Below are 26,696 nucleotides of genomic sequence, written 5' to 3'. Positions count from 1 at the left end.
TCAGTCGTGTCTGACTCTTTGCGACCCCATGGACTGTAGCCCACCAGGCTCCTCTGTCCATGGAATTCTCTAGGCAAGAATACTGGAGTGGGTGGGTAGAATAAGTTCTAAAGTCCTACCTGGTGCTGCACCTCTGAAGTTTTCATTGCCACAAGCCAGTAAATCCCCTTTGGCTCCAACTAATCCATTTTCTGAAACTTGCAACTGATACAGAGTTCTTAAAGGGAAGGGTTGGGTCTTTTTGTCTGTGCTCAGCATACATGGCATGAAGTCGGTACTCAATACATGTCCACTGAACAGACCTTTCTGACCCAAAGCCCATGCCTTGCCCACTGTCACTGAAGGCTTACAAGCAGAGATCACTGGGCACTCAGCAAGGGATGTATGTGTGCTGCTGGCCTCAAGAGCAGGTGGCTGGTCCTTCTTCAGGTGAAGATGGCTCACAGGTGTTGTTTAAAGGGAGGGACTTTCAGCCAGTGTGCCTCTCTGCTGCATTCATGATTCACAGGAAACTGACTTCTCCCTCCTCATGCTGAGACAGGAGTACATCTGAGAGAGGAGTTGACACTCTGGGTGGGAGCCCTGGTACCCTAACGGGATGCTTCCATACAGCTGTCAAGAGCAGAAGAGATTGGTGAGGACTTCCTGCAGCAACTGGCAGGGCCACAAAGACCCCTGGACTTGGAGTCAAGATGTCAAGGTTTTAGTTTTATCTCTGCCATTGATCAGTTCTGTGACTTGGACAAGCCATGCTCCCCCTCTGAGCCATCTTCCCCATGTGTAAAATGGGGTTATTGTAAAACATGCCCTGAAGGCTATTATGGGCAGTAAAGCGGATCATGCCTGGGAAAGTGCTCTGTGGGTGGCGAGACACTGGCCAAAGTGCGAGACGGCATTCCTTACAGGATCCTTGCTGTATCCCTGTCTACCTCCCCCTGTGGCTGGTACGCCTCCCTAAGCACTTCCGTTACCTCTTACCTCTCTGTCATGGCCACCTGCTCCAGCATGGCAGAGCCTGTGTTGGCCTTCCAGTTTCCAGAGATGGAGGTTCTCCTGTACCAGAACAGATGACACGGTGAGGGCAGTAGGGATGCTTGTCACTGATCTGCTTCCCTTTTTTGCTTTGGCTGTTTGGTGGCTCTGATTCAAATATCTAGCTTACATTGTTCTTCAGTCATGTTGGACTCTTTGCTATTCTATGGACTGTAGCCTGCCAGGCTCCTCTGTCCATGGGATTCTTCAGGCAAGAATACTGGAGTGGGTTGCCATGCCCTCCTCCAGAGGATCTTCCTGACCCAGGGATCGAACCCAAGTCTCTTATGCCTCCTGCATTGGCAGGCGGGTTCCTTACCATGAGCGTCGTCACCTGGGAAGCCCACTGTGATGTGCATTCTTAGATACACATCCTGTCTTCAGATTTATTTTTTGTGTTTTCATTTCCCTTTATGTTGATTGTCTTATTTGTTGGGTCTTATGTATCGTTCCCTAAGCTACCTTTGAAATGTAAAATTGAATTTAATGAATGCCTACACTATCAGATTAAATCCTTCAAATGGCCTCCTGTTTTTTTTTTTTAGAAGAACTAGGGTAGTATAGCCCCTGGTGACTCTGGAATCTTTTTTGAGCACTAAAATGTAGGAAAAATAACAAATGGGGAGAAGTGACTGCCTTTTCATGGTGAACAGCAGGAAGGCCTTCTGCCTCTGTCTGCCTCATCACCCTCTCAGTTCCCTTGCCTTTCTGCTCCAGCAACAACTGACCTCCCTTCAGGTGCTCCAAAGCCCATGGGTTTTTTCCTGCATATAGGCCTCCATACACTTTTCCCCTTTGCCTGATACAGTCTTCATCTCCATCCTTGTCTCCCTAAGTCCTACTCATCTTTCAAGTTTCATCTGAAAATGTGACTTTCTGACCTGACACTTCCCCAGTAAGAACCGTGAGAGTTGGACTGTGAAGAAAGCTGAGTGCTGAAAAATTGATGCTTTTGAACTGTGGTGTTGGAGAAGACTCTTGAGAGTCCCTTGGACTGCAAGGAGATCCAACCAGTCCATCCTAAAGGAGATCAGTCCTGGTGTTCATTGGAAGGACTGATGCTGAAGCTGAAACTCCAATACTCTGGCCACCTCATGCAAAGAGCTGACTCATTGGAAAAGACCCTGATGCTGGGAGGGATTGGGGGCAGGAGGAGAAGGGGACGACAGAGGGTGAGATGGCTGGATGGCATCACTGACTCGATGGACATGGGTTTGAGTAAACTCCGGGAGTTGGTAATGGACAGGGAGGCCTGGTGTGCTGCGATTCATGGGGTCGCAAAGAGTCGGACACGACTGAGCGACTGAACTGAACTGAACTGAACTGGTACTACACTCTACCAATGTTTAGAAATGCTCGTTTCAGTTGCAATGACCGCTTTAGTGTGCTGACTTCCCTGAGGGCAGGGAGCATGTTTGGCTCATCCTTCTGTACCTCTAGTGTCCAAGGGTTCCTGGCAGGTAGTAGGTGCCAGGTAACAACTCACTAGGTAAGGGGCTGTGTATGCTGAAGAGAAAATCCAGTGGCATATTTGGATTCAGCAAAGACTGAATGGCTTTAAGCAAAATGGAAGTGATAAAGTGATCTGTTTCATGACCAAGGAAAGGCATGTGATTGAGCTTCAAGGGTGAACCAGTGCTATCAAATGTCTCTTTAAAAGAGAAAATACAATGTATCTGAGGATAGCAGATGCTGAGAACAGGTGGCCAACAAGAGCCATAATGGTTAAAGTGTTTTAGTGACATTGATAAGCTTCAGTTGGTTCAGTTCAGTTCAGTTCAACTCAATGCAATTAAATTCAATTTGGCAAACAATCATCAGGCCACCCTATGTCCTGACTACAGGACTAATCTGAGTGTGCAGAGATGACCTGCCTCCTCCAGCTGTTCACTACCTTAAAGGGTAGACTAGCTAAAACCAGAACATAGGCACGGTAGGGTTAGCAGTACACATAAGGTGTGAGGCATTCTGGGGAAACAACTTTTTAGATACTTTATGTGACCCCAGAAGGTGGTGACTGAGATGTACCTGGAAGGATGAGTAGGATATGGTAGAGTGGGATCTGTATAGTGACAAGGGAAGGTAAGAACTGACTTGAGTCTGACAGGTGCAAGTTTGAATCTTGATTGTAGTGTTTCCTAGTATAACCAAGGACAACACTTCTGAGTATTTTCTCATTAGTAAATAGGAACCATTTTAGTACCATGCTTATAGGGCATCATATGGATTAAAGGAAAGATTCTCATAAATCTCTTAGTTCAGTGGGTGCTACTATTATTTTTCAGTAAGTGTAGATGAGGAAAAAAAGCATTCTAATGCCAGAAACAGCAGGAGCACAAGCTAGATTGGTCTCGTTCCAAGAAGCTAATGATAGAGCTGATATTTAGTGAGCGCTTTCTATGTCTGAGACATGGGTCTAAAAGCTTTGTAAACACAGGCTTCAGTCTCACAAAACCTAATAATGGACATTATTATCAGTCCCACTGAGTGACAGAAGCCACTAAACCATATGTGAGAAACGCTGTGCTCTTACCATGAATCTCCATGGCAGAGCCAGTCACAGGTTTGGGGAAAAAGGTCGATTGGCCCAAACATGATGCAGCTGCTTGAAAGTAGGATGGAATGTAGGCTGTGACAATGGCATCTATGTTTATGACACAGGTTTGATGCTGACCCCCTTGTTGAAGAGGGCAGGAGTGAGTGGAAAGGTGCTGACCTCACTAACTTTGGAAATTAGTGGAGACTGGGTGCCTAAGTACAGAAGAAACCACATGTAAGTCCTGTACCATAGTTGGCAAAGTTGTTTCTCAAGGGGCTACAGCTTGACAGTTCTGCAACTATACGCATGTGCTGGGATTGAACAAAGAAGTATGTGGATGGAGGATAGGGGAAGCCAGGTTTTCTCCCTGCTGGGAGTGGAAAGTTACAGATAAGCAACTTGGGAAGGCTAAAGTGAATCATGTTGAAAACCGAGCACTAGTTGAAAGTCTGACACATCAATATGAACTGTTTAGCTTTAGCTATAGATGGATATATACAGAGAGAAATAATTACAGATGTGTGTATACACGGGTTGAGATACACACATTTATTTCCCAGCTGGGTCTGCTGAGAGGACTTAGACACAATGACCCTCAGTAGCAACAAGCACAAAGGCCTGAGAGCAGGGCAGGAAGTGGGCCAGAAAGGACGCTGACGGTCATGGGTGGAGAGGGCGTTCTACACTGAGGTCTGACACGAACCCCTTCCCTCGGACGTGGGCCAACGCAGGCTCCAGGAAACGCCGTAACTAATGACAAATTGGAGCTGTCGGGACAGAGAGGCTCAGCGTAAAGAATGCGGCAATGAGGTAATCCTCAAGGAGAGAAACTGGGGCAAGGTGTCGTCAATGTCAAGTGGAAACGCTAACAATGAGGAGAGGAGGGAAATGATATCATGAGGGATGGTGGAGGCCTCAGGAATGTGTTGGACCATACACTAGAATGTTCTCCGACTCAGAGGGGTTATGGGTGTGGGGAGGTGACTTTATCGCCCTGAAGGCATCTGAGAGCAGTGACAGGTTTGGCCTGGCTCCTGGGTGGGAGAATGGTTGGCAAGACAGGCCGAAGTATTCCTTGGCTCCATCCCTTTCCTGGGCATATTTCCTTGTAGGTCAATGGATTGCATGTTCTCCAGTTTTCCAGGCAGTGGCAGAGTGGAGTGGTTGCAACTCAAACTGTGAGGCCTGCAGAGCCTAAAATGACCATCTGGCCACTTCCAGAAAAAAAAATTGCCAACCTCCAGTCTAAGCAATCCAGGTAGAGCAAAAGTAACCCTAGATAATACAGAAATGGAGCTGCATGGCTGTGATCAACGCAACCTTACTTACTGAGACAGGTGGAAGCTAGATTTGGCCTGTGGGCTGTGGTTTGCTGACCCTGACCTAGAGCACAGCTCCACCACACAGAAGCACATAGAGAGATTTCCCAACTGTCCAGAACCATCTGTTGCAGTCCTCAAAGGTGGAACCATGCAATCAGCACTCCATCCAGACTTGGAGACCAGACACTTATTGCCTCTCTGGAGTCTCATCATTTCAAGTGGAACCAGCACTATTCCAAAGTAAGACAGCGAGGCCTTGGAGCAGAAAAGACCAAGCCCTCCATTCAGTCAGGAGCTCCCACTCATCCTCGTAACCACAGCTCCAGCATGAGTCATTATTTGCCTGAACCACCCCTGGCTTGAATGTGTGATGAATTTTCTGGCATTCGCCCCTTTTCTTTTAGTCACATAACCTCTATCTCCACAGGACAATGACCCTGCCTGTGTTGCATGCTGTCTTGGTGGGTCTCTCTATACAGATCGTCTGCCTTCTTCTGATAATCATGTGACCACTGTTGGACCAATCAGCACTGTTTCCGTGGAATCGGAATCTTGAGTTAAGCCCTGAAAATGATTATGGTAGATTCCCTTCCTAATGGGGTGCCACGAAGATTGTCTATTACTTCTGGCTACCCAGATTCCTGGGGCGGCCCTGAATCCCAATATTTCTGAAATTGGTAATTTGGGGTTAGTTATTTTTTTTAAGTTTCTGATCATCCATGGGTTTCTATAAATTCCCTTTAAAAACATTCCACCATATTAGTCAGATGTGGTTTTTACTGCTTGCAGGTGAAGAAATCTGGTATAATCTCCTACCTGATCTTATTAGTTCCAGAGAAACCCTTTTGCCGCCCATAGCCCCAGAGCCTTCCTTTCATGGTTACAGGTCAGGTCATGACACTTCTCTGCTCAGAAGGGAAGAGAAGAAAATCCAAAATCCTCAGCAAGGCACTCAAGGCCGTCCTTGATGTGTCCCCAGGTGTCCCTCCCATGTATGCCTCCTTTAGTCTCGGTTCCTCTCACACTCTGCTCCTACCCTTCATCCCAGCCTCCCAGCCCCTGCCCCTGCCCAGGGACTCACATGTAAGCTTTGTAGTTGGATCCAATTTTCTGGATGCGGATGTCATACTTGGAGTCAATGAAGGCCTCAGTGGTGGCATAGGTTTTGGCCATAGCCACCATGCTGGTGATGTCCTGGTAGTCATGCTGGTTTTCTACTTTGATCTGTTGGGAGGATGAGGGTATAAGTACCACGTACCTGGTGTTCATTGAGCACCTACCCCGCACTGGGACCCAGGGCTGCATATATAGTGACTGTGAGAAGGTCATCTGCCTGGCAGGGGAGGCAGACACAGGACGCCAAGTTGTTCCCCAAAGGCAGCATTCCACCTGGGGAAGTCAAGGGAGTCTTCATAGGAGGAGTGGGCTCTGAACAGGGGTCAGGGGAGGGAATGTGATTCTCACATGGACTATGAAGCAGGTATGTTCTCTGGAGAGGACAGAGGATGGACAAGCGCGCGGCAGGAGGAGCTGGGGGAGGGGGATGGGCCAGTGGTCCAGACTGGCCGAGGGGGCAGGAGAGTGGAGATACCTGAAGAGGGTCTTCAGGGAATAGACCACAGTGGGCCTCAACAGCTTTGACAGGGCCTGGAATGCAGGCATGAAGGTTCTGGACAGCCACTTGAAGGAGAGGAGTTTAAACAAGAAAGCAGCCATGTTTGTGATTCAGAAAAAGTGCTCCTGCAGCAGTGTGGGGAGCCGGGTAGGGGATGTGATATGGGATAGACAAAGACCAGTGTAAGTGTGTGTCCACGTGTGGTGTGCACGGGCAGGTGTGTGCACGTGGGCTATGTGTGTGAAGTTTGTGGGGGACGTGTAGAGTGTGTATGGAAGGTGTAGTTCGTGGCATATGTGTGTGGTGTTTGCATGTGTGTGGACGGAGTGTGTTGGGAGTGTGCACTCTCTGGACACAGCTAGCTCTGCTAGGCCAGAGGCCTGGGGGAGAAACTCAGTCATACTGTTTACTGGGGCTGAGGCCAGGGACATGGGGTGTGCCCTGGGGTTGGCGAGAGGTCTCAGGAGAGCTGCCGAGGCCAAGGGCAGGGGACGAGGCCAAGGCTCTGGGAGGACGATCTCAAGACACACCAGAGGCTGGCTCCAGCCCCTGTGCATGGCCGCGTGCCCCCTCCCCTGTCATCCTCACTCGGACAACAGAGGGGTTCCTTGGCCAGCAGTGGGCAGAGGCCAGATCCGCGGGGATGGGTGTGTGGCACTCGTGTGCGGGACGGTGCTGTCCTCACAGCCTCTCCTAGCCCCTCCCCACCTGTCCTTCGGACTCAGCAGTGCCTAGACCACTCCATCCCCCCGGAACACGGCCGCCCACATCTGCCCCGGCCTCACACTTACAGAACATCTCCTCAGTTCTCTTCTGGGACTTGAAACAGGCTTGCGGGGCAGGCAGGATGTGGGTGTTATTATGACCATTTAACAGAGGTGGAAACGGAGGTTTCTCTCCTTGTCCAAGGCCAGAGAGCAGCTAAGCAGAGAGCTGAGCATGAAACCCAGGACCGCAAAAGCACAGCTCTCCGAACCACCTCAGGGGCACCTACGGCTCACGCCTGCTCTCCACCCAGCAGGCTGTAGACAGCTCGGCAGGCCTCCCCTCCTCTCAGCCCTCCGTGGGTCCCCGCCTCTGAGACAGCGAGCCTCCTCCCACCGAAGGCCGAAACCACCCCTTGTCCTAGGTCCTCTAAGGCTCTGACTCCTTGCTGTTCCCTCCTTCCTCAGTAACAGGACCCTTAAGTTTTCTCTGGGGACTTGGCCTCTCAGCTAAAGATGACTTTGTCTTAGTCCCCCTTATCTCGGTAGATGTATCCAAGGGTCCAAGTCCAGCTAGTGAAAATGTGAGGAGATGTGATGTGAGCAGCCTCTGGGTGGTGCCTTTAAGATCAAAGAAAACTTCCCTTTCCCTCTTCCCTCTTCTACCTGGCTGGGATGTTTTCATGACGGTGGGAGCTGGTGCAGCCTTCATGGGCCACAAGATGGAAGCTGCATGTTGAGCAGGCCTGACTAATAAGGTGGAAGGAACCTGGATTTCCCACACCATGGTGTCCCGAGTCTGCCCTTGATTGTGTACGCTTAGACTCCTAGATGAGAGCGAAGTAAGCCTTAATCATCTTTAAGCCACTGTGATTTTGGTCTTTGTTAAAGCAGCCAAACTGTATTTGTGCCATGCATTTTTCAGCTCTTGCTCTTCATTGATTCTCTATCTTTTGAATCAACATGATCATGGATCCACTAGTCTCAAGTTGTTCCTGCTTTTCAGTACCTCAGGTACCACTACTCTCTCTATCTTAGCATCTTCATCTCCCCACTCACTCCCAAACCAACTCTCTTTGGATGCCATTCCCCACCGTTCCACCCAAACTGATTTCGCAAAGGTCACTTCTGACCTCCTCATTGGTGAATCCAATGGAGTTTCTTTTGGTCCTCTTGCTGCTTTGACACTCCATGGTATGTGAAATGGCTAAACTTTTTGAAATTTGGTTTCACTATTCTCTTCTGGTTCTCTTCCTTTTTTTCCCCTGGCAACTTCTTCACAATCTATATATTGCTTCCTCTTCCTTCAACTACCCCTTGGGTGGTCACAGTATTTCATTCTTGACCAACATTTGGGATCTGGTAAAGAGCGTCAGAGTTACTGAAATTAAAGAATGGGGCTGGGAGCTTGCAGGGACAGCTCGTTTAATTCCGATTTGTCAGTGGATGGGCCTGGAAAGGGCCAGAGCTACTTCTGCACCTGTTTCCTAGTAAGCACATCATACACCACAGGCTGTCTGAGAGATCTCTAGTTGTCCACAGCAAACATTCTCTTTTTCTATAGCTGTGAAACGCCTTAATCTGGGGGTGCATGACCATCCAGAATAAACATTACACTTCCTCATCTCCCTGGCACCTGTGTGTGCTCATGTACTCAAGGCTGGGTGATCACATTTTGGTCAATGGGACTTGAGCAGAAGTTGGGTTTGAACTTCCAGGTCTGCCTTGAAAGGTAAGTGTGTGTGTGTGAGGCGGGAAGGGGGAATGCTTTATAATTCTTTCTTTCCTCATCTGGCTGGCTGGAGGGGCACCATCATAGACTTTGTATCTGAAAGGCAACACCCCAGGAAGGAAGGATGGAAGGAGCTGGTTATGTGAGAGGGAAGGTCCTCGCTTGTTTAAGCCATCTTAGGTTTTTGTTACAGAAACTAAACTTCATCCTTAAGTAAATATCCGTAGAATGCATCATGTATGCATTCATTTATTCACAGGATAGACAAAAGAGAGCAAAGAGAGAAAGTATAGATGCAGTGGTTTAATTAATGGTCATCTCAACCTTCCTTTGTGAACCCTTCTCTCCTAGAGTCGGGTGTTTGGGTGGGGCACTCATCCTGTCCTCTCTAGGACTAAACACGTAACCCAGGTTTCTTATACATGGGCTGGTAATTTTATTCTCAAGTTGGGTGCTGTCTGAGCCCCATAAAACCTGACTCTACCCCTGGCTCTACCCATGTCTGTTTCCCCATTAGACATGAGCTTCCTGAGGGCAGACAAGGCATCTTGTTCCCAGTTGTAACCCTGCTGTCTGGAATGCTGTGGAAGGCCCAGACACGTCTGCTGGGCTGAGTTGAAGAAGGATGGATAAAGATGTGCTTGTAACTGGGAAGGGTGCAAGGGGATGGAAGGAAAAATATGGGGTCTTGGAAAAAGGCAAAGAAACTGTGCTTCAGGGAAACTCGTTTTATAAAGAAAAATTTTCTGTAAATGCTTGGGCTGGATTCCACACTTAAAAGGTTTACAGCTTCCTAGTGGAGCGCCTGTGGCGCAATCGGTGAGCCTGGGTGCAGTACTTGGAAGAGGCTTACGGCTTCCTTCATGAGTCTTGAGAACCTGGTGAAGTCGGGGGCCTTGCAGAGGGGAGCAGGTGGCCTTTTGGGGGGTGCTGGAGGAGCTGCTGGGCTGGTGCTCAGGGCATAAAGGGAGGTGGCGTGAGAAGGTGTTGGGGACGGGCAGCCATGGAACAGTCACAGCCAGGGGAGGGAGTCTTGGCACACCGATGTATTTACTAGCTGGAAACCCCTCCAACTGTCCACAGAGACAAGCTGAAAACAGGAAGCTCTAAATGAGCTGTGACTCAAGATTACCCATGTGCTGCGCTGGGGACCTGTGCCCAGCGAATTCCTTGACTCTGAAGACTCACATCCTCACCCACCTCCCTACCCACTCTACGGCCCCGCACTGTCTCTTGCATCCTCCTTCCTCCACCTTTCCCACCTCCCCTCCTCCTGGCCCCTGCCTTCTCCCATACTTTCCCTCCTACGTCTAGTATCACCTGTCTCCTCTCTGCCCCCTGCCCACCTCCCACTCCTCCCATCTTTCTCCATCCCTTCCTTTCCCTCCTCCTCCCCTTCCCCACTTTCCCCACCCATCTCAGTGCGGTCTCCGTCCCCCTGCCTTCCCATCTCTCCTCCTTGTTTTCCTCGCTGGATCCCTGTGTGGTTTCTCACACTCTCCTCCTCGCCAGCTTTTTGAACTGCTTCACCTCCCTCATGTGAGTGTGAGTGTGTGTGCTTGCACGTTCGCAGACATGTGCAGAGGGAGAGAGGAGTTGAGAGACAATTCCGAATCTCCTCGGTGGGCTTCATCCAGGCCTGGGATGGGAAAGTCATCCTTACAGCCTCAGCAGACTGTGTGCTATTTGCTTGAACACCTCAAGCAATAACAGGGAGCTTACTGCTGGGCAAGGAAGCTCATACCATCTCAGGGAACTTGTCCTAGTATATATTAGACCAAGAGTGTTCGAATGGTTCCAATGACTTATCATACAGGGTAAGTCTTGGCTCTTTGCCTTGAGTCTGGTTTTCATCCACTGGATGCAAGCCATCCACGTATGCCCAAGTCACTCTCTTCTTAACCCATCCCAACATGCGAGCAAAATCTCTGTTATGTCTAACTCTTTGGACCCCATGGGCTGTATCCCACCAGGCTCCTCTATCCAGGGGATTCTCCAGGCAAGAATTCCAGAGTGGGTTGCCATGCCATCCTCCAGGGAATCTTCCCAACCCAGGGACTGAACCTGCATCTCTTATGTCTCCTGCATTGGCAGGTGGATTCTTTACCACTAGCACCACCAAATTAATCACATAAGCCAATGTCTTAAAATAGATCTATGTATAGCCTTCTCATGGTTTCCATTTCTTTGGACAACCCCGATGAACACTCTGTCTCAGCTAGTGCCGTAGCAAGAAGACAAAGAAGCCACCTCCCAGAGTGAGCTGTGACAGACACCACTATGGCCAAGCGCTGATAGTTTCACCCACGTTGATATAATAAGGTTGGGCTGTCAGAGATTAGAGATTGTGAGATGGTGATTTCTTAGGAAAAGGTTATGTCAACCTACCACTCTCCCTTGTGCTACGTCCAGTAGGGGCTTCAGTGGGACACCCACCAAGACTGATATGTCTCTGGTGCTGAATCCTTCCCAGGCTATCTGCAGGGGAGCATCCTGCCTTTGGTTTATCCAGGCTAAGGATGTGTACGCCTCCCATGGACCACAGGTGGGCGGTGTGGAGGGAGCAGGGCTGAAGGACAGATGCTGCCTTTCCACCACCACTGCCCTGGTCTAAGCCACCACCGTCCTGCCCTGGACAGCTGCAGTCATCTCATTTAGAATTCCTCTTGCCTGAGCCAAAACCTCAGACTGATTTCCTCAGAATCTCTGGGCACAGGCCAAGGCATCAGTATTTTTGGAAGCTCCCCAGGAAAATGCGTGCAGCCCAGGTAAAAAAGCTTCTATAATCTGGTTCCTGGTCATCTCTTTCTTTTGCACTCAGCCTAACTTGTCCCTGCCTCACTGCTTTTGCACTTGCTATTCTCTCTCCTTGAAATCATTTTCCTGGGCACCTTCCCATGGCTGTTTTTCTCAGAGGCTTTTCCAGCTACTTGATATCAAGTAGCTACTCCTTCCTGCCCACTCTGAGAAGTCTCTACTGAATTATTACTATTTTTTTTCTTACCATCCTTGACTAGCTGAAATGACTTATTTGCTAATGTGATTATTGTCTCTCTCCTTCATTAAAATGTAAGCCAAATACTGAATAAAACCAGAGCCTTCTGTGTCTTTCTAGGGAGACAATACAACAAAATGTTGAAGAATGCAAGCTCAAAGCCCAGCTCCCTCACTTGTTAGCTGTGTGACCTTGGGGAAGGTACTTAGCTTCTCTGTGTCTTACTTTCCTTATTAGCAAAATGTGGGTAACTTGTTAATATCCAATGTGGATCACTTGATTGCTGCTGAGCATCAAATGAGCATCAAAAAAACCATACATGTAAATGGTTTAGAAGAACTCTTCATTCATTACAGGCCTTCAACAAATGTTAACTATTATTATCATTCCTTTTTATACCTTGAAACCCACCATAGTGTTTGGCACACAGCAGATGGCTCAATGTTTGCTGAAAGAATGAATGAAGGGGCCAGTCATGGGAATAGCTGGATGAAGAGAATCCAGGCAAAGGGAAAAGGTGGTACAGTGGCCCTGGAGCTGATGCTGCCTGTTGAAAAGAGACTCACAAGTATCAGCAGAAAACAGAGCCTTGAAGTTTTTTCGTGGAAGCTGAGGGCTAAGAGGGATTCATGCTTGGAGGAAGGGCAATCCCACTTGCCCTCAGTGGTGAATGCTGGGAATGGGGCCAAGATCCTTCCTAGAAGATGGTTCAGAATCAACATTGATAGAAAAACACATGAGCCATTGAAGCCCATCGCCCTATTTCAATAGCCTAGAAAATGTTTCAGGTGAGTATGACCAGCAGCTCACCCCAGCGAAATCCATCTCCATCAGGTTTCTGTCGAAGGCCCAGTTTGGAGCAGGCTCCATCTGCTGTGATGACCGGGGCAAGCTTGTTTTTTTCAAAGATAACTAACTATATGAGGCAATTTACTGAACTGGCTGATTTATTTATGAATAAGCTAAAAGCTAAGCAGGAGGATCTACCAAAAATAATAACTGTAGCTTCAGAACACTTGCTCTGTAGTCTCTCTTTCCGGCAATAATTAGCTGGTCGAGCCAGCTGGATATTCAGGCCACTCCTAGTTTGAGATAATAAAACCATAACCCTGGCACACAAATGCATGCTTGTTTTTCTGTTTTTATAACAGGAAGGCGTGCTTCCAGCTCATTCCAAAGTGGTCTACGCTCATTAAGAAGCTAGTTAGATGGAGTGAGAGAGATGAGCTAAATATCTGTTTTCCCTCCCAGTAAATATTTCCCAGCCTTGTAGCTCCTTGACTCTCAAGGGTAGGTTCCATGTGTACATCATTAAGCCACGCTCACAGAGTTTAGCTCAAAATCATTCCTGAGCTCAGCATCAAAAGCTTAAAAGAGTTAAATGGGAGTTACAAAGAACCTAATGCACAAGTCCCCACTTTCTGGATGTATGATGCCCATCTAAAGAATGACTTCACGGCATTCCAAGGCCCAAAGAAGTGCCAACTATTTATGTCCTACCAGCTTAGTCACTGAAATAAACAATGTACATAATATTTTTATTCCATTCATAAGTAACTACAAGCACTTACAAACGAGCCGCGTGTGCTTGCTGAGCACCGCACACATTCCCGGACCTTCGAGTCAGAGTCGACACTTCACCCCCATTTCCTGTTCCACACCGATTCTCATATAGCACAACCACCACCAAAATCCCAGTTTTGCAAAGATGTGACGTCACTGAAAGGAACACGCTGTGATCTAATGCTGAAACTGTGAACCACCTCGGCTAGTAATTGGCATGGCGATTGACTGATGCCGAGAACTGCTGCGTTTCCCCCTGAGAACTTAAAATACACTCTGCTGCCCTAGGCCTTGGGCACAGAGTTTGGGAACTGTGGGCCTAATGTTATTACTTCTGGCACCCTCCCCCAGCAGCGGATAACGCAAGCCTCTGGTGCAATGTCCCTGGAGAAGAGCCTGTCTGCTCCTTCTGTGAAACGTGGGTTTGAGAAGCCCGCTGGGGGTGGGATAGCCAATAAACCGGTCTGTACTTTAAACCAGTCCCCACCTTAGGAAAGTTACAAGGATACTGTGCTTTTTAAATGACATTAACTCTATTCTAGATTGATTCATCAAGACCAGTCTCTTAGCTTAAAGGTGGGCTAGTTAATGAGAGTAAGCAATTTGGACTAGTCCTTAAACCTATCTGAAATAAAATGTTGTTTAACTACTATATTAAATGGAGCATCAAGGAACAGTCCCTGTCATTGAGGAGTTCACAGTCCATGGGAAAGACCGGTAACCAGACAATTCAATAGCGGGTGACAGATGGTGGACACAGGGACCCTGATGTACCCTGCGGTGGGAGCCAGGGTGGGTTTCCCAGATGAGGTGATGGATTCTACTCCGACTTTCTTCGCTGTGATTATGGAGAAGAGGATGACTTGAAACCCTAGGCTTCTCTTCTCTTTTAAATCTCAGAGAAACAGTTCGAAGTCCGTGTTGGCATGGGGCTATAAATATTCTCATTATTTTTACACGTATTCTTTCAAGACACCTATTTTTCCTTGAGCACTAACTGTGCCAGGAACTGTACTACACCGTTTATCTACAGCATCTCACTTACTCTTCACAAACAGCCCTTGGGGAATCCAGCCATGGTGTACCCTCATGAGCCGTGTCTCTGTAAACAACTATAAAACTGGAAAAAAATAACAAGGCCACTGTGTTGGGGCAGTGGGAACAGGCCATGCAAGGCTGATCCCTGAGATGAGGGGCAGCAGGAGGTGGGCCCCCTGTGTACCCAGCCCCTTTCCTCGCCCCCTCTCAGGCTCTCTGCACGTGTCCGCAAGGCTCCCACACACTGGTCCCCTGGCACTTCTTCAACCGCCCCAGCTCTTTCCTGCCTTTGGGCTTTTGCATATGCGCTTCTCTCTGGAAGTGTCTTCACTCTTGCTCTTGCAAGGCTGGCTCATTCTCTTTCCTCAAGTCTGTGCTCACGGGCCACCACCTCAGAAGTTTCTCCAACAGATCTACCATGTTTTTCTCTCTTAACAAGCTGTTGTTCTTCTGCCTGTACTGAGTAAAGTTTATAAGTGTATTTATTTGCTCACTTATACCCTATCTGCCTCTCCACTAGCCCGAGATTCCTATACCCCACGCTAGCATGGCACCTGGCATGCTGTAGGTACTCAATAGAGAGCTGCTGAATGAATAAAGGAAGGGACGATGTATCAGATTGGCCCTACCTCTTCCCTGTGGGAGGTGGGGGAAATGTGAAGACGGAGAATTCCTCCTCCCCTTTTATAAGAGTTACTGAAGCGCAGAGACGACAGAGAGCAGATCTGAGAACTCTTCACGGATGATGTGGGACTTGCAGACAACATGACCACGCAGTCAAGCCTCCCTGTAACCTCCCAGTTCACCAGTGAGACTCAGAGAAGCAACGGACTTGTCCAAGGTGCCCCAGCCAGTAAGTGGAGGGATGGAGACTCGAAACTGGTCCGCTGAGATCATAACCCCGTGATCTGTTCACGACACTGCCCTGCTTTGAAAGCAAAGGATGGAGGCAACTCTTTTCCTTTGATCTTTTTCCTTCCCACCCCGACCCCGCATCCTCACTTGGCTCTTTTGCAAACTGTCCTGACAGATAGACTGGAGCTGGCAAAGGGTAGCCCCTGGGAGTACAATGGGGCAGGTGCCCAGTCTCTTCCTGGAAGGTCTCGGGGAGGACAAACTCTGCCAGCCAAACTCCACAGCCGAGGTGTCCCCCAGCTGGAGTTGTGGTCCAGATGACTCAAGCCCAGGGCCTCTTGGGCAGGGTAGCCTGTGCCAGGGACCCTGGCATGGCTGAGGCTCAGAGTTACTCACTGGGCAGGCTGCCACCACCTGAGTCACCCCTCTACCTCTGGGTGGAAAGAAGAGGCTGGGGGCTGAGGGGCCCACTGGGTGGGGACTGATTGACTCATCTGGTGAATAAACAATCATAATGACTGTAACAACAATAACGATGGGCCACGGCGGCTACTCTTAATGCGCTACTGTGACAGCTGTGTGTTAATTCACACGGCCTTTATGACAATCCTACATAGTAAGTACTGTGACTTCCCCATTTCACACATGAAAAGACTCTGGCCCGGCAAGGTTATCTAACTGGCTGCAGGACCTAGAGCTCGCATATGGAAGTGCTGAGATTCCAGCTAAAGTCTGTCTGGCTCCCAAATCCAGCCATTCATTTGATAAATACTGAGCCCCTACTGTAAGCCAGGTGCTGTTGTGGGCACCAGGGAATACACTGATGGGGTTGGGTGAGGAGTTAGTAAACAAATACATGTGTGACATATTAGGTAGGGGAGATTCCTTGCCCAAGCCTACACCACACTCCTAGGGCAGCCCACACCTGATGATGGACTGGGGCAGGAGTTCAATGGCACAGCCCCTTGCCATGATTTGGGACGATTCTGAAGGGCCACCTCAGCCCTGGAACTCCTTATGGAGTCAGCTGAGGTCCCTACTGTAACTGCACTGCAGTTCAACTTCTCCCCCGCCTAATCCTGCTTCCCTCACTTCCCAAGGCAGTGCTTCCAAGCTCAGACCCCAGTGTGCCTCCTGAAGCAAGTCCCCATCTCAGGGTCTACTCAAAACTTATTCCCCACTTCCTTCATCCTAACAGAACTCCAGTTTTGTTTAGGCATCTACCCACCTCCACCTGACCATGGGCTTCAGGGGGAAGTGAAGTTATTCCCCACACAAGAGGTGAATCCAGACTATATTCAGTTAACCAGAACACGGCACTCTTCTCTCAGTGGCCCAGGGCTGGACTCCTGAATAGATCAGCTCAATGAGACGGAAGAGAACATCCCAGAATGCCACTAGCAGCAGGGGTAAGACCGAGGAAGCTGCCCAAGAGTGAAGCTGGGACTGGGGCCAGCCGGCAGAGACAGAATGCGCCTAGGACCTCAGTGACACTGAAACACTAATCCTTGGGCTTTCAGAGTGTTTGAGCCAGTTTGAGGTGGAATTTTCCGTTTCTTGCAGGGTCGGCGCATTTACTGGCTACTGGCTGTCTAAGCCTGCTCTGCGGGCCATGAGGCTGTCTGCAGGTAGGTGTTCTCGCTGAGGCTCTTGTTGGAGACAGACGTTTTCCCTCCCTCCCTGGGGCTCTCAGTCCTTGTCTTCAGCAGCAGGGTACCTTTAGGTTGGAAGAAAGCTATTAGGGGAGTCTCTTATTTCCAAACTCCTGCAGTTTCTTTCTACGTGGAGGGAGCGACATTGCTGGCCCATCTGCACTCCACACTCCCCACCCCCCACTCCTCCTCCTCAGAAGTGACAGATTCAGAGCAGAGGGTCTGAAGGAGAAATGGGCAAATGGAGAAGACCCGTCCATTCTCCTCTCCTTTGTCTCTGGGAGCTGTCTGCCCACAAACAGCACTAGTCCGCTCTGCTTCTCAGATCGTAAGTTTTCTGAGTCAGGCCCAACACAGGGAAGCCTGAGGCAGCCCAGCAATGTGTGCATTTGATGGGCAAGCCTGTCTAATTCTGGAAACCCATTTGCCTGCACAACTAAGCCATGTTCTTTAACATCTTTATTCGTACAAATGCATTTGATTTTTCTTTTTTTTTTTCCCTCTGTTCATTTTTTTTTTTAAATTAGTTGGAGGCTAATTACTTCACAACATTTCAGTGGGTTTTGTCATACATTGATATGAATCAGCCATAGAGTTACACGTATTCTCCATCCCGATCCCCCCTCCCACCTCCCTCTCCACCAGAAATTTGATTTTTCAAACACCTTACTCTTACTATACCACAACCCCTCCCACGGTGCCTGCAACATGGCTGACTGGTTGGAAAAGGGTGTTCTAGCAGTAAAGTCAGGCATGAGGCTGGTTGAGGACCTTTCATGCTTCTTTCAATCCAGACCCAGGGCTGCTATTATCTGACAAAGTGTCCCAGTTGTGTTGAAGAGTCAACTTTTTTGTCCCTTAACACTTAATTTGAAAAGGCATTCATTCAGTGGTTCCTCATAGGAGACCTTCCACAATGAATAGCAAAATAGCACCTTACTAATGGTTTTATCAAAGTTGCCAGAATATTCCCTTGACCCAACTGGAACCTCTCTCCTGCCCTTTCCCCACTTCCTTGTGAGAACTTTGTGAGCTGAAGAGAGGGCAGCAGGCTCCTTGCAGGGCTCATTAACAGCTGCCTTTTCCTTGCCTGAAGCCATCCGTAGTAAGCCTCCTCTTCGGGGTCTGAGAATGTGACCTCCAGGCAAGGCACTGTGTTGGTTGGCTTGGAGAGGTCTGACTCACCGTGACATGATCGCCCCTCTGCGCGACAGGGCCTGACAGCGAGCCCGTCTCCCCCAGGTCCCTGTCTAGCACTCCCCTTTGTCTGGGCTTTCACGGGGAGTGTCTCGACCCTGGACTTGACCGGCTTTGCCTCCCTGTCAGCACTTCTGGGCTAAGCTGCTCCACCCCAGTCTCTTCTCTGCCCAACAGGAGAATAAAGGGAGCCTCAGAGCCTCCCGGGCAGGGTCGGATTCCAGATCTGTGTAATGCAAACACACCAAGCCAAGCGAACAAAGCAGATGCTCCCTCAGCCAGGCTTCTTATTGCAACCTCTCTGTGGACCTCTCACTGCTTCGGGCCATGTCTGCCTGCCAGTCGCCCAGGGTCCCGCCTCCCCTTCCAGGCCATCAGCCTGGGCTTTCATGGCAGAGGCACATGGCCAACCAAACCAAAGAAAAAGACCACCAAGAGCCAAGAGGCCTCGACTTCAGTTCCAGCAAGTTGTCTTCCTTCTCTGAACTCCTGGCTTCAAAATTAACCATGCTAGCTTAGGAGATGAAAGTCAATTGAGGGCAGCATTCTCCACAACAGCCAAGATATGGAAACAGCCTAAGTGGTGTCTGTCAGTTTATGAATGGATAAAGAAAATCTGGGGGTATACATGTGTGTATATTATACACATACATACATACATATATATATATATATAGAGCCCCCAAAAAGAAGGATACCCTGCCATTTGTGACCACATGGATGGACATTGAGAGCATTATGTTAATGAGACAAATCAGGCAGAGAAAGACAAATATTATATGATCTCATTTATACGTAGATCTAAGAAAACCAATCTCAGAGAAACAGACTATAGAATGGTGGTTACAGGGGCTGGGGGGAGGGGAAATTGGGGAGATATTATTGAAGGGTATAAGTAGACAACTAGAAGATGAATGAACTCTGGAGATCTGGTGCATGGTAAAGTGACTATAGTCAACAGTACTGTATTATATATTTCAAAGTCGCTAAGTGAGCAGGTGGTAAATTTTTTCTTACCACAAAAAAAGAAATGATAACTATGTGATGGGACAAAGGAAGGTTTTAGCTATGCTATGATGGTAAGCATATTGCAATACATGAATGTATCAAGTCAACATGTACACCTTAAACTTTCACAATGTTATGTGCCAATTATATGCGAATTTAAAAAATGTAAATTGAGGTTAAGAGTGAGATCTCTGAAGCCAGACCTCCTGGCTTTGAACTCTGGCTCACCAAATATCAAATATCAAAAACCTCTCTCTTCCAGCTCCCTCAGCTGTAACATGGTTATAGTACGTGACTCAGACGCCTTCTAGGTAAGAGGAAGAAGCTAATCTGTGTCCAGTCCTCTGGCAGTGCTGGCCCAGAGCATGCCCTCAACAATTCATCATCACTGTCCTCACTTCTAAGATGCTCACAGTCTGTAAGGGGAGTCAGGCACGCAGCTGAAGGTGCACTAGAGTTGCCTATGGAGCAGCAGAATTCTGCACAGGCACGGTATAGGCACATAGTCGGGTCACGCCCACTGAGGGCGCGGGGAGAAGTTCAGGGAACTCTTGAGCTGAATCTAGCGTTGATGAGGCTGACATGGTGTGGGTGATCATGGAAGATAAAAGAGGGAGGGAAAGGCAGAAGAGAGTAAAACTGGCTGCCTGTTTGGGGGCTGGAGAGGGAGGGGGTGTGAAGAGCCCTGGGTGTGAGGGGAGAGAGGACCCTAGAGGGTTTAGTAGGTTCTGGGGGATCTTGGAGGCTTTATCCATGGATAACAGGGAGCCACTGCTGGGTTTTAAGCAGAAGAGGGATGTAACACTTCTGGGTTTTAAGACCCAAGGTCAGCAGATGCTGGAAAATGGATAGGAGGGACCATCCAGGGGGCCTGGTGAACTTTAAGCAGTGATTGCTGCAGCTGCGGCCAGAAGTGGTACAGAACTGACTGAGACAGAAGGAAGAGAAAGGCAGGGAAAGTGTGTGGTGGATGTGGGGGTCCTGGGAGCCAGCAAGAGAACCACCGTGGCTCTGTTTGCCGAGTGCTGACCGCATGGTGGCCACTGCTGGGAGCTTCTACACCGGGACGCTGGCCGTGCTGCAGTGAGGCCCGGGGAGGGCGGAATAGCTTCCAGGTCACACAGCTGGTGAGCAGAGGAGGATGCCTATCCAGAGTCTGGATTCAGAGCTCCCAGCTGTGACTACTGCACATGGCTGCCTCTCTATGGGAATGACTTTTATCCAGCTCCTTCCATGCGCCTGCAATGCGGGAGATCTGGATTCCATCCCTAGGTTGGGAAGATCCCCTGGAGAAGGGCATGGAAGCTCACTCCAGTATTCTTGCCTCGAGAATCCCATGGACAGAGGAGCCTAGAGGGCTACAGACCATGGGGTCGCAAAGAGTCGGATGCGACTGAGCGGCTAACACTTTCACTTTCCTATGAGCCAGGCCTTGCTCTAAGTCACCTGCCAAGGTCACCCAGCTACTAAGTGGCAGAGCTGTGATTCGAACCTAGAAGTCTTATCACTATACTGAGTTATCTCGGGTGTCACTCTGAATCAGGTGAGACCACAGGAGTGGATGCGAGTGGATGCCATTGTCAAAGGCGTTGCTGTCCTGAGAGCCACATGTGTAAATTCTAAATTTTCTAGTAGCCACATTAAAAAAGGTAAAAGTAAAAAAGAAAAAATTAAGGACATATTTTGTTTAACTCAATGTCTAAAAATATTTACCATTTCCATGTGTAACCTCATTATAAAAATCATGAATGCTTGTGATGAACTAAAAGGGCCTTTATGGACAAGGTATCTAGACATTTTGTAAGGTCAACATACACAAATAGAATTCAAGCTATTTCGTTTACTTTTCTGGCCCTGGTGGCTTATACTTTCTGGGTGTAGAGACCTCTCTCCCAGTTGTCTGTAGAGTGGTTTTAACAGGGGCAATGCTGAAGAAGGGTTAGGTATATCAATGCCATACCTAATCTTGCTCATGGGCAATTCTGCAGCCCATTAAACATGGTATTAAACCCCTCTCTCCACACTTTAGGGAGGGTTTGCAAATCTGCTGACTTTCCTGAAGGACTTGGGTGTTGTCTGTCTCCGGCCAGACAGTGGAGGGGGACGCTGAGGGCAGAGATCCTGCCAGGGGATGGTTAGACTCCTTGTCTGTCTGACTCCCTTGGGACGCATTGAGATATTAACGGCCACTGTAAACATTTTAGAAAAAACAAAAGAGAAAAATTCTTTTGTGTGGGTTGGGAGGTGACTCCCTGGCAAGGTGTATTACTCACTTCACCAAAGTTAAAGCAGTAACAGCGCTGTGCTGAGGTTTGGAAAAGCTGAGGTGTTTTTCTTCTAACTCAAACACTTAGTTTTCCTGTTGGGGTTGGATCTGTGCAGGCTTCTCTCCCAGGAGGATGTGCCTTGAAATAGGGAAACGGGTGTAACAGGGTGGTGGGGGGAAGCCTTGGTGGAAGGAGAGAGGGCAGGGCACTGAGAAGTTCTGTCCTGGGTATATTGCCTTTAATAACTCTACATTTATTCAGCAAGCAGCTCAGGGCCTTAATGTGTGAAGGGGCCTGAGACGGCATCTGGTCAACCCTCTCCTTTTGCAGATGAGGCAGCTGACATACAGGGAGGGGCAGATGACTTGCCCACAGCTGCTCACAAATGGAGGACTGAGACTGACAACTCCTCTCTACCAGTGCACCACAGTGAGGTGTGCATGGCATTGGTTGTCAAAGGGATGGCCTATGTTGTTGTTCAGTCGCTAAGTTGTGTCTGACTCTGCGACTTCATAGACTGCAGCATGTCAGGAGGACATGCTGAGGACCATCCCTATCCTCCACTATCTCCCAGAGTTTGTTCATTGAGTCAGTGATGCTAATGTTTAACTTTTAATACTTAGCTATTTATTTCAATGTGTGTTAGGAAAAACTGTCTGGTCCATGAAACTCATAATCTATGATGGGATATAGAATGTCATTTAAAAATACATTTATTTAAGCAAACAGAAAGGTAGCATGTTTGTATGTATGTGTGTGTATTGTTTTTAAAATGTTGGAAAATAACAGAATAGGTGACCGGTAGGGTTGTTATAAATCATGACTATAGTCCACCCCACCTTTTGGGCTTATGGTGCTGCAGGGTGAAACCTGGGGAGGCCTTTCTAGGCTCTCCTAGACTTGGGCATTTTCAGCCTGAGAAGCAGCCGCCCCCTCAACCCCCAGTGTCCCCTTTCCTTCACCTCATCCTTTGATTCGACTTTCTTTGCAATTTCTCCTTTCCCTTTGTGTCCTTCTGCTCCCCACGCCCAGAATAGCCATCAGGCAGTGGGAATGGCTTTCCTACGCTGATCTGTGAGCTCTCCCCATCCCAGGAGCTGGCATCCATACAGGACCCTTGCTGCTGGGGGGCAGAGTCTGCGTTTTTTTCTCATCCTGTCTCCAGGAAATTTCAAGCTTACTGGATCTATTTGCCTTCTTCCCAGAGCTGCCTAACTTGTAAAAAAAAAAAAAAAACCTCAGCTTAAAATATTAATGGTTAACAGTGGATAAATACATCACCAGCAGCCCCCTCCGACAACCCCTGGTCTATGACAATGGTACATTAATAGGCCTTGGGATATCCCTAAATCATAACTAAAATACAAAACCAAAAGACTGTGAAGCTACAACGACACATCATTATCACCCAAAGTCTACAGTTTACATTAGCGTCACTCTACGGGTTTTAACAAACGTATAATGGCATCCCTGGGGGCTCAGACGGTAGAAGCGTCTGCCTGCACTGCGGGAGACCTGGGTTTGATCCCTGGGTTGGGACGATCCCCTGGAGAAGGAAGTGGCAACCCACTCCAGTACTATTGCCTGGAAAATCCCACGGATGGAGGAGCCTGATGGACCACAGTCCATGGGGTCGCAAAGAGTCGGACACGACTGAGCGACTGCACTTTCACTTTCACTAATGACACACATCCACCATCACAGAATCATACAGGACACTTTCACTTTCCTCTGTTCTCTGCCTGCTCTGCCCTCCCCTTTAGCCTTTGGTAATCACTGACCTTTGTATTTTCTCCACAGTTTTCCCTTTTACATATATTTGGAATCATACAATGTGTAGCCTTTTCAGATAGGATTCTTTCTCTTAGTAATATGCATTTATACTTCTTTTCATGGCTTCATAGTTCATTTCTTTTCAGCACTGAATAAAATTCACCAATTGTAAAAAAAAAGGTACCATTGCAGTGGGGGGTGTTGATAATGGGGGAGGCTGTGCAGGTAAGTGGGGAGTGGGAATATGGGAATCTCTTTACCTTCTGTTCAATTTGGCTGAGAATCTAAAAATGCTCTAAAAAATAAATTCTATTTAGAAAAAAAGGACTATGAAGGGTGGCTATGTTTGTGAACCCAAGAACCCAAGGGTGGGTTCTATGCTAGGGTTAAGATAAAATAAACGGAAGTTCTCATCTCCTAGTCTTCTTGAGAGGTTAGTGATCATAGAGGAGTGTTTATGAGACAATAATTTACCATGGATTGAGTGCCTTCTAGCATTAAAATTCTCATGAAAGTGGGGATTTTGATTTGATCTCCGCTGTATTCTCAATGACCAGAACACTGCCTGGCACTGAGTAGGGGCTCAATTAATGTCTGCTTTTCTCCCCTATTTTTTTGGCTGCATCCTGTGGTATACAGGACCTTAGTTCCCCACCCAGGGATCGAACCTGTGTCCTCTGCAGTGGAGGCACAGAGTCGTAATCGTGCTTAACTGGAATGTCAAGGAAATCCCATCATTAACATCTGTTGAGAAATTAACAAAAATATCAGGATCTATGCCAGGCACTGGGCTCCAATCATATTTCTGCTCTAGGGGTCTGGAACACTGACAAGCTGATGCAGAATGACAGAACAGTAAGACGGTACAGTAAGAGGGAGCTGGGCTGGGTCCAGAGGTGGCTCAAAGGAAGGCAGAAGGGATAGAAGGCTTTAAAGGGGAAAGGCTGCTTCAGCTGGGTCTAGAAGGAGGAGTTCCAAGGGGGTGACATCCAGAAGTATGATTTGAGGTGTGTGAAGTGCAGGTAGGTTTGGGAGGACTTAGCTTGAGGTGGGTCCCCTTGCCTGTTCCTGGGGTCACATTCCGGCCATTTCTGACAACAAGCCAAGTCCTGAACTTAAGGACGCCAGCTCTCCTTCTCCACACTCCATTCTAACTGCCCTCCCTGGATCCAGCCCAAGGTCTCAGGGCCTACTGTGCCACTGCAGGGGTCAGTTTTTGGATGGTGGCCTTCAAGGGGACTCTATTCAGAAACACCAACTATGCACGCGGGCTGGAAGCAACGGCATCCTAGAACTGGCTCATACTGACTTATAAGTTGTCATTCAGTCACTAACTCATGTCTGACTCTTTCTGACCCTATGGACTGCAGCAGGTCCATGGACAGCAGCCAGGCTTCCCTGTCTTTCACTATCTCCTGCAGTTTGCTCAAACTCATATTCATTGAGTCAGTGACGCCATCCAACAATCTCATCCTGCTCGCAATCTTTCCCAACAACAGGGTCTTTTCCAATGAGTTGGCTCTTTGCATCAGGCGGCCAAAGTATTAGAGCTTCAGCTTCAGCATCAGTTCTTCCAATGAATATTCAGGGTTGATTTCCTTTAGGATTGACTGGTTTGATCTTCCTGCTGATCAAGGAACTCCCAAGGATGCAACTGTTAAATATTTAGAATTTCGTGAGCCAGTAATTAACCATTGTTAGCTTCAAGCTGTCCCCACTGGAAGGACTTACACCCTAGAAATTGGCAAACACTACAAATTTGGGCACTTTTTTCCCCCCAGAGACTCAGTTTGCCCTAACACCATTGGCTGGAAGACCACTTGTGCTGACTCTCTTTCAGTAGTCCATAGAAGGATTTGAAGTGTTACAATATGTCAATATATGGCAAAAACCACTACAATATTGTAAAGTAATTAGCCTCCAACTAATAAAAATAAATGGGAAAAAAATTGGATTATTGTTTTGTTAAAACAAAATATTTAAGAGCTTGATTTTTCAAGCACCCAAAGAGCATGCTCAAATATATGCATTAACTTGGGATTCCTGGGCAACCCTTTTTTGTGCAGTCTGAAGAATAAGGCTTCTCCTTCCAACTTGGTTTATTTAGAGAATAACCTGATACCGCAGAGCAAGAAATCACTAGTGATTTTCTCAAAACCATGCTCTGCAAGGACACAAAATATAAAGGGAGGCTGGGTGCTGAGGCTGACCAAGACCAAGTTCATCAGAGTAGCCTCAATGCTCTTCTGGCAGAGTCGTAAAAGTTACAGAATGAAATGACAGCTAACATAATACTACTTTTATACTCGTATAATTTCAAGTTCTGTAGTATTTCACTGGAAAAGGGAATTTTTTTTTTTGCCCAGTCAACTTATTTTGCAGAAGAGGAATCTGAGAGGGACAAGGTTACTTTGCTTCTGATGGTGCAGCTTCCGGAAAGGGAAGGGAAGGGAGGAAACCTGGAAGGAAGGAAGAGGACTTCCTGAAAGTCAGAACTCCTGGCTCCCCCATCTAGTGCCCTTTCCCGTAAGAAGGAGGAACATGTCCAAATTTCATCACACACCTTCCTTGACTTTCAATGGAGTGATGTTCTGATAAACCCACACTAAGTTGAAAATATCGTTAGGCTGAAAATGCATTCAATGCACCTCTCATGGTGAACATCATCACTGAGCCCAGCCCACCTCACATGTGCTCAGCACCCACACTAACCTACAGTTGGGCAGGATGGTCTAACACAAAGCCTGTGATCAAGTGCTGAATATCTCATGTAATTTGTCGAGTACTGTACTGAAAATGAAAGACAGAATGGGTGTCTGGGTACAGGACAGTTGTGTGTCCGCTGTTTACCCTTGTGGTTCTGTGCTGACTTGGAGCTGCTCCCCAGCATCATAAAGGGGTATCAAACCGCAGTTCACTAGCCATGAAAAGATCAAAATTCCAAATCCCAAGTATGGTTCCTGCTGAAGGCATATCACTTTCACATGATTTCCTTTCCACCTACCCCTTCACTCTTTCAGTTCCTAGAATCTGCCAAGCTCAATGCTGCCTCAGGGCCTCTGTATTCATTCCTTCATCCAGAGAAGCTCCTGCCGCAGACAGTCTCACAGCTGACTCCTCATTGTCTTTGTCCCATTGCTCTGTCCTCCTTGGAGAGGCCTCTCCTAATCTAAGGGAAAGCGGCTCTTTCACTTCCCTATGGCATTCTGTGACATCACCTGTTGCGTGTTCTTTCTCACACTATCATGGTCTCACATTGTCTTATACTTGTCTACACCCCCCAGAAGAATATAAGTTCTGTGAGAGCCAGGACTTGTCTATCAGATTCACTACTGTATACTTTGCGCCTTGTACATAGCAGGTGTTTGGGATCTATTTTCAACTTTTATTTTTTATTGAAGTAT

At 48.0% G+C, this 26,696-nt stretch overlaps 1 protein-coding gene across 1 annotated transcript in view; it reads right to left on the bottom strand.

The window, feature by feature from the left end:
* The window catches only part of SYN3 (synapsin III), a 459,000-nt gene that overhangs the window by 15,804 nt on the left and 416,500 nt on the right, over positions 1-26,696 (bottom strand). The window contains exons 8-9 of the mRNA XM_043882279.1: positions 5,975-6,117; positions 979-1,053 (exon numbers count right to left, since the gene is read on the bottom strand). Of these exons, the coding sequence (XP_043738214.1) occupies positions 979-1,053; positions 5,975-6,117 (218 nt within the window). The remainder of the gene's footprint in view (positions 1-978; positions 1,054-5,974; positions 6,118-26,696) is intronic.

The sequence above is a fragment of the Cervus elaphus genome, chromosome 22 (genome assembly GCF_910594005.1).
Source record: "Cervus elaphus chromosome 22, mCerEla1.1, whole genome shotgun sequence".
Taxonomy (NCBI): Eukaryota; Metazoa; Chordata; class Mammalia; order Artiodactyla; family Cervidae; genus Cervus; species Cervus elaphus.
Note: the sequence above shows the minus strand (reverse complement) of the source record. Positions and strands in the feature narration are given on the sequence as shown.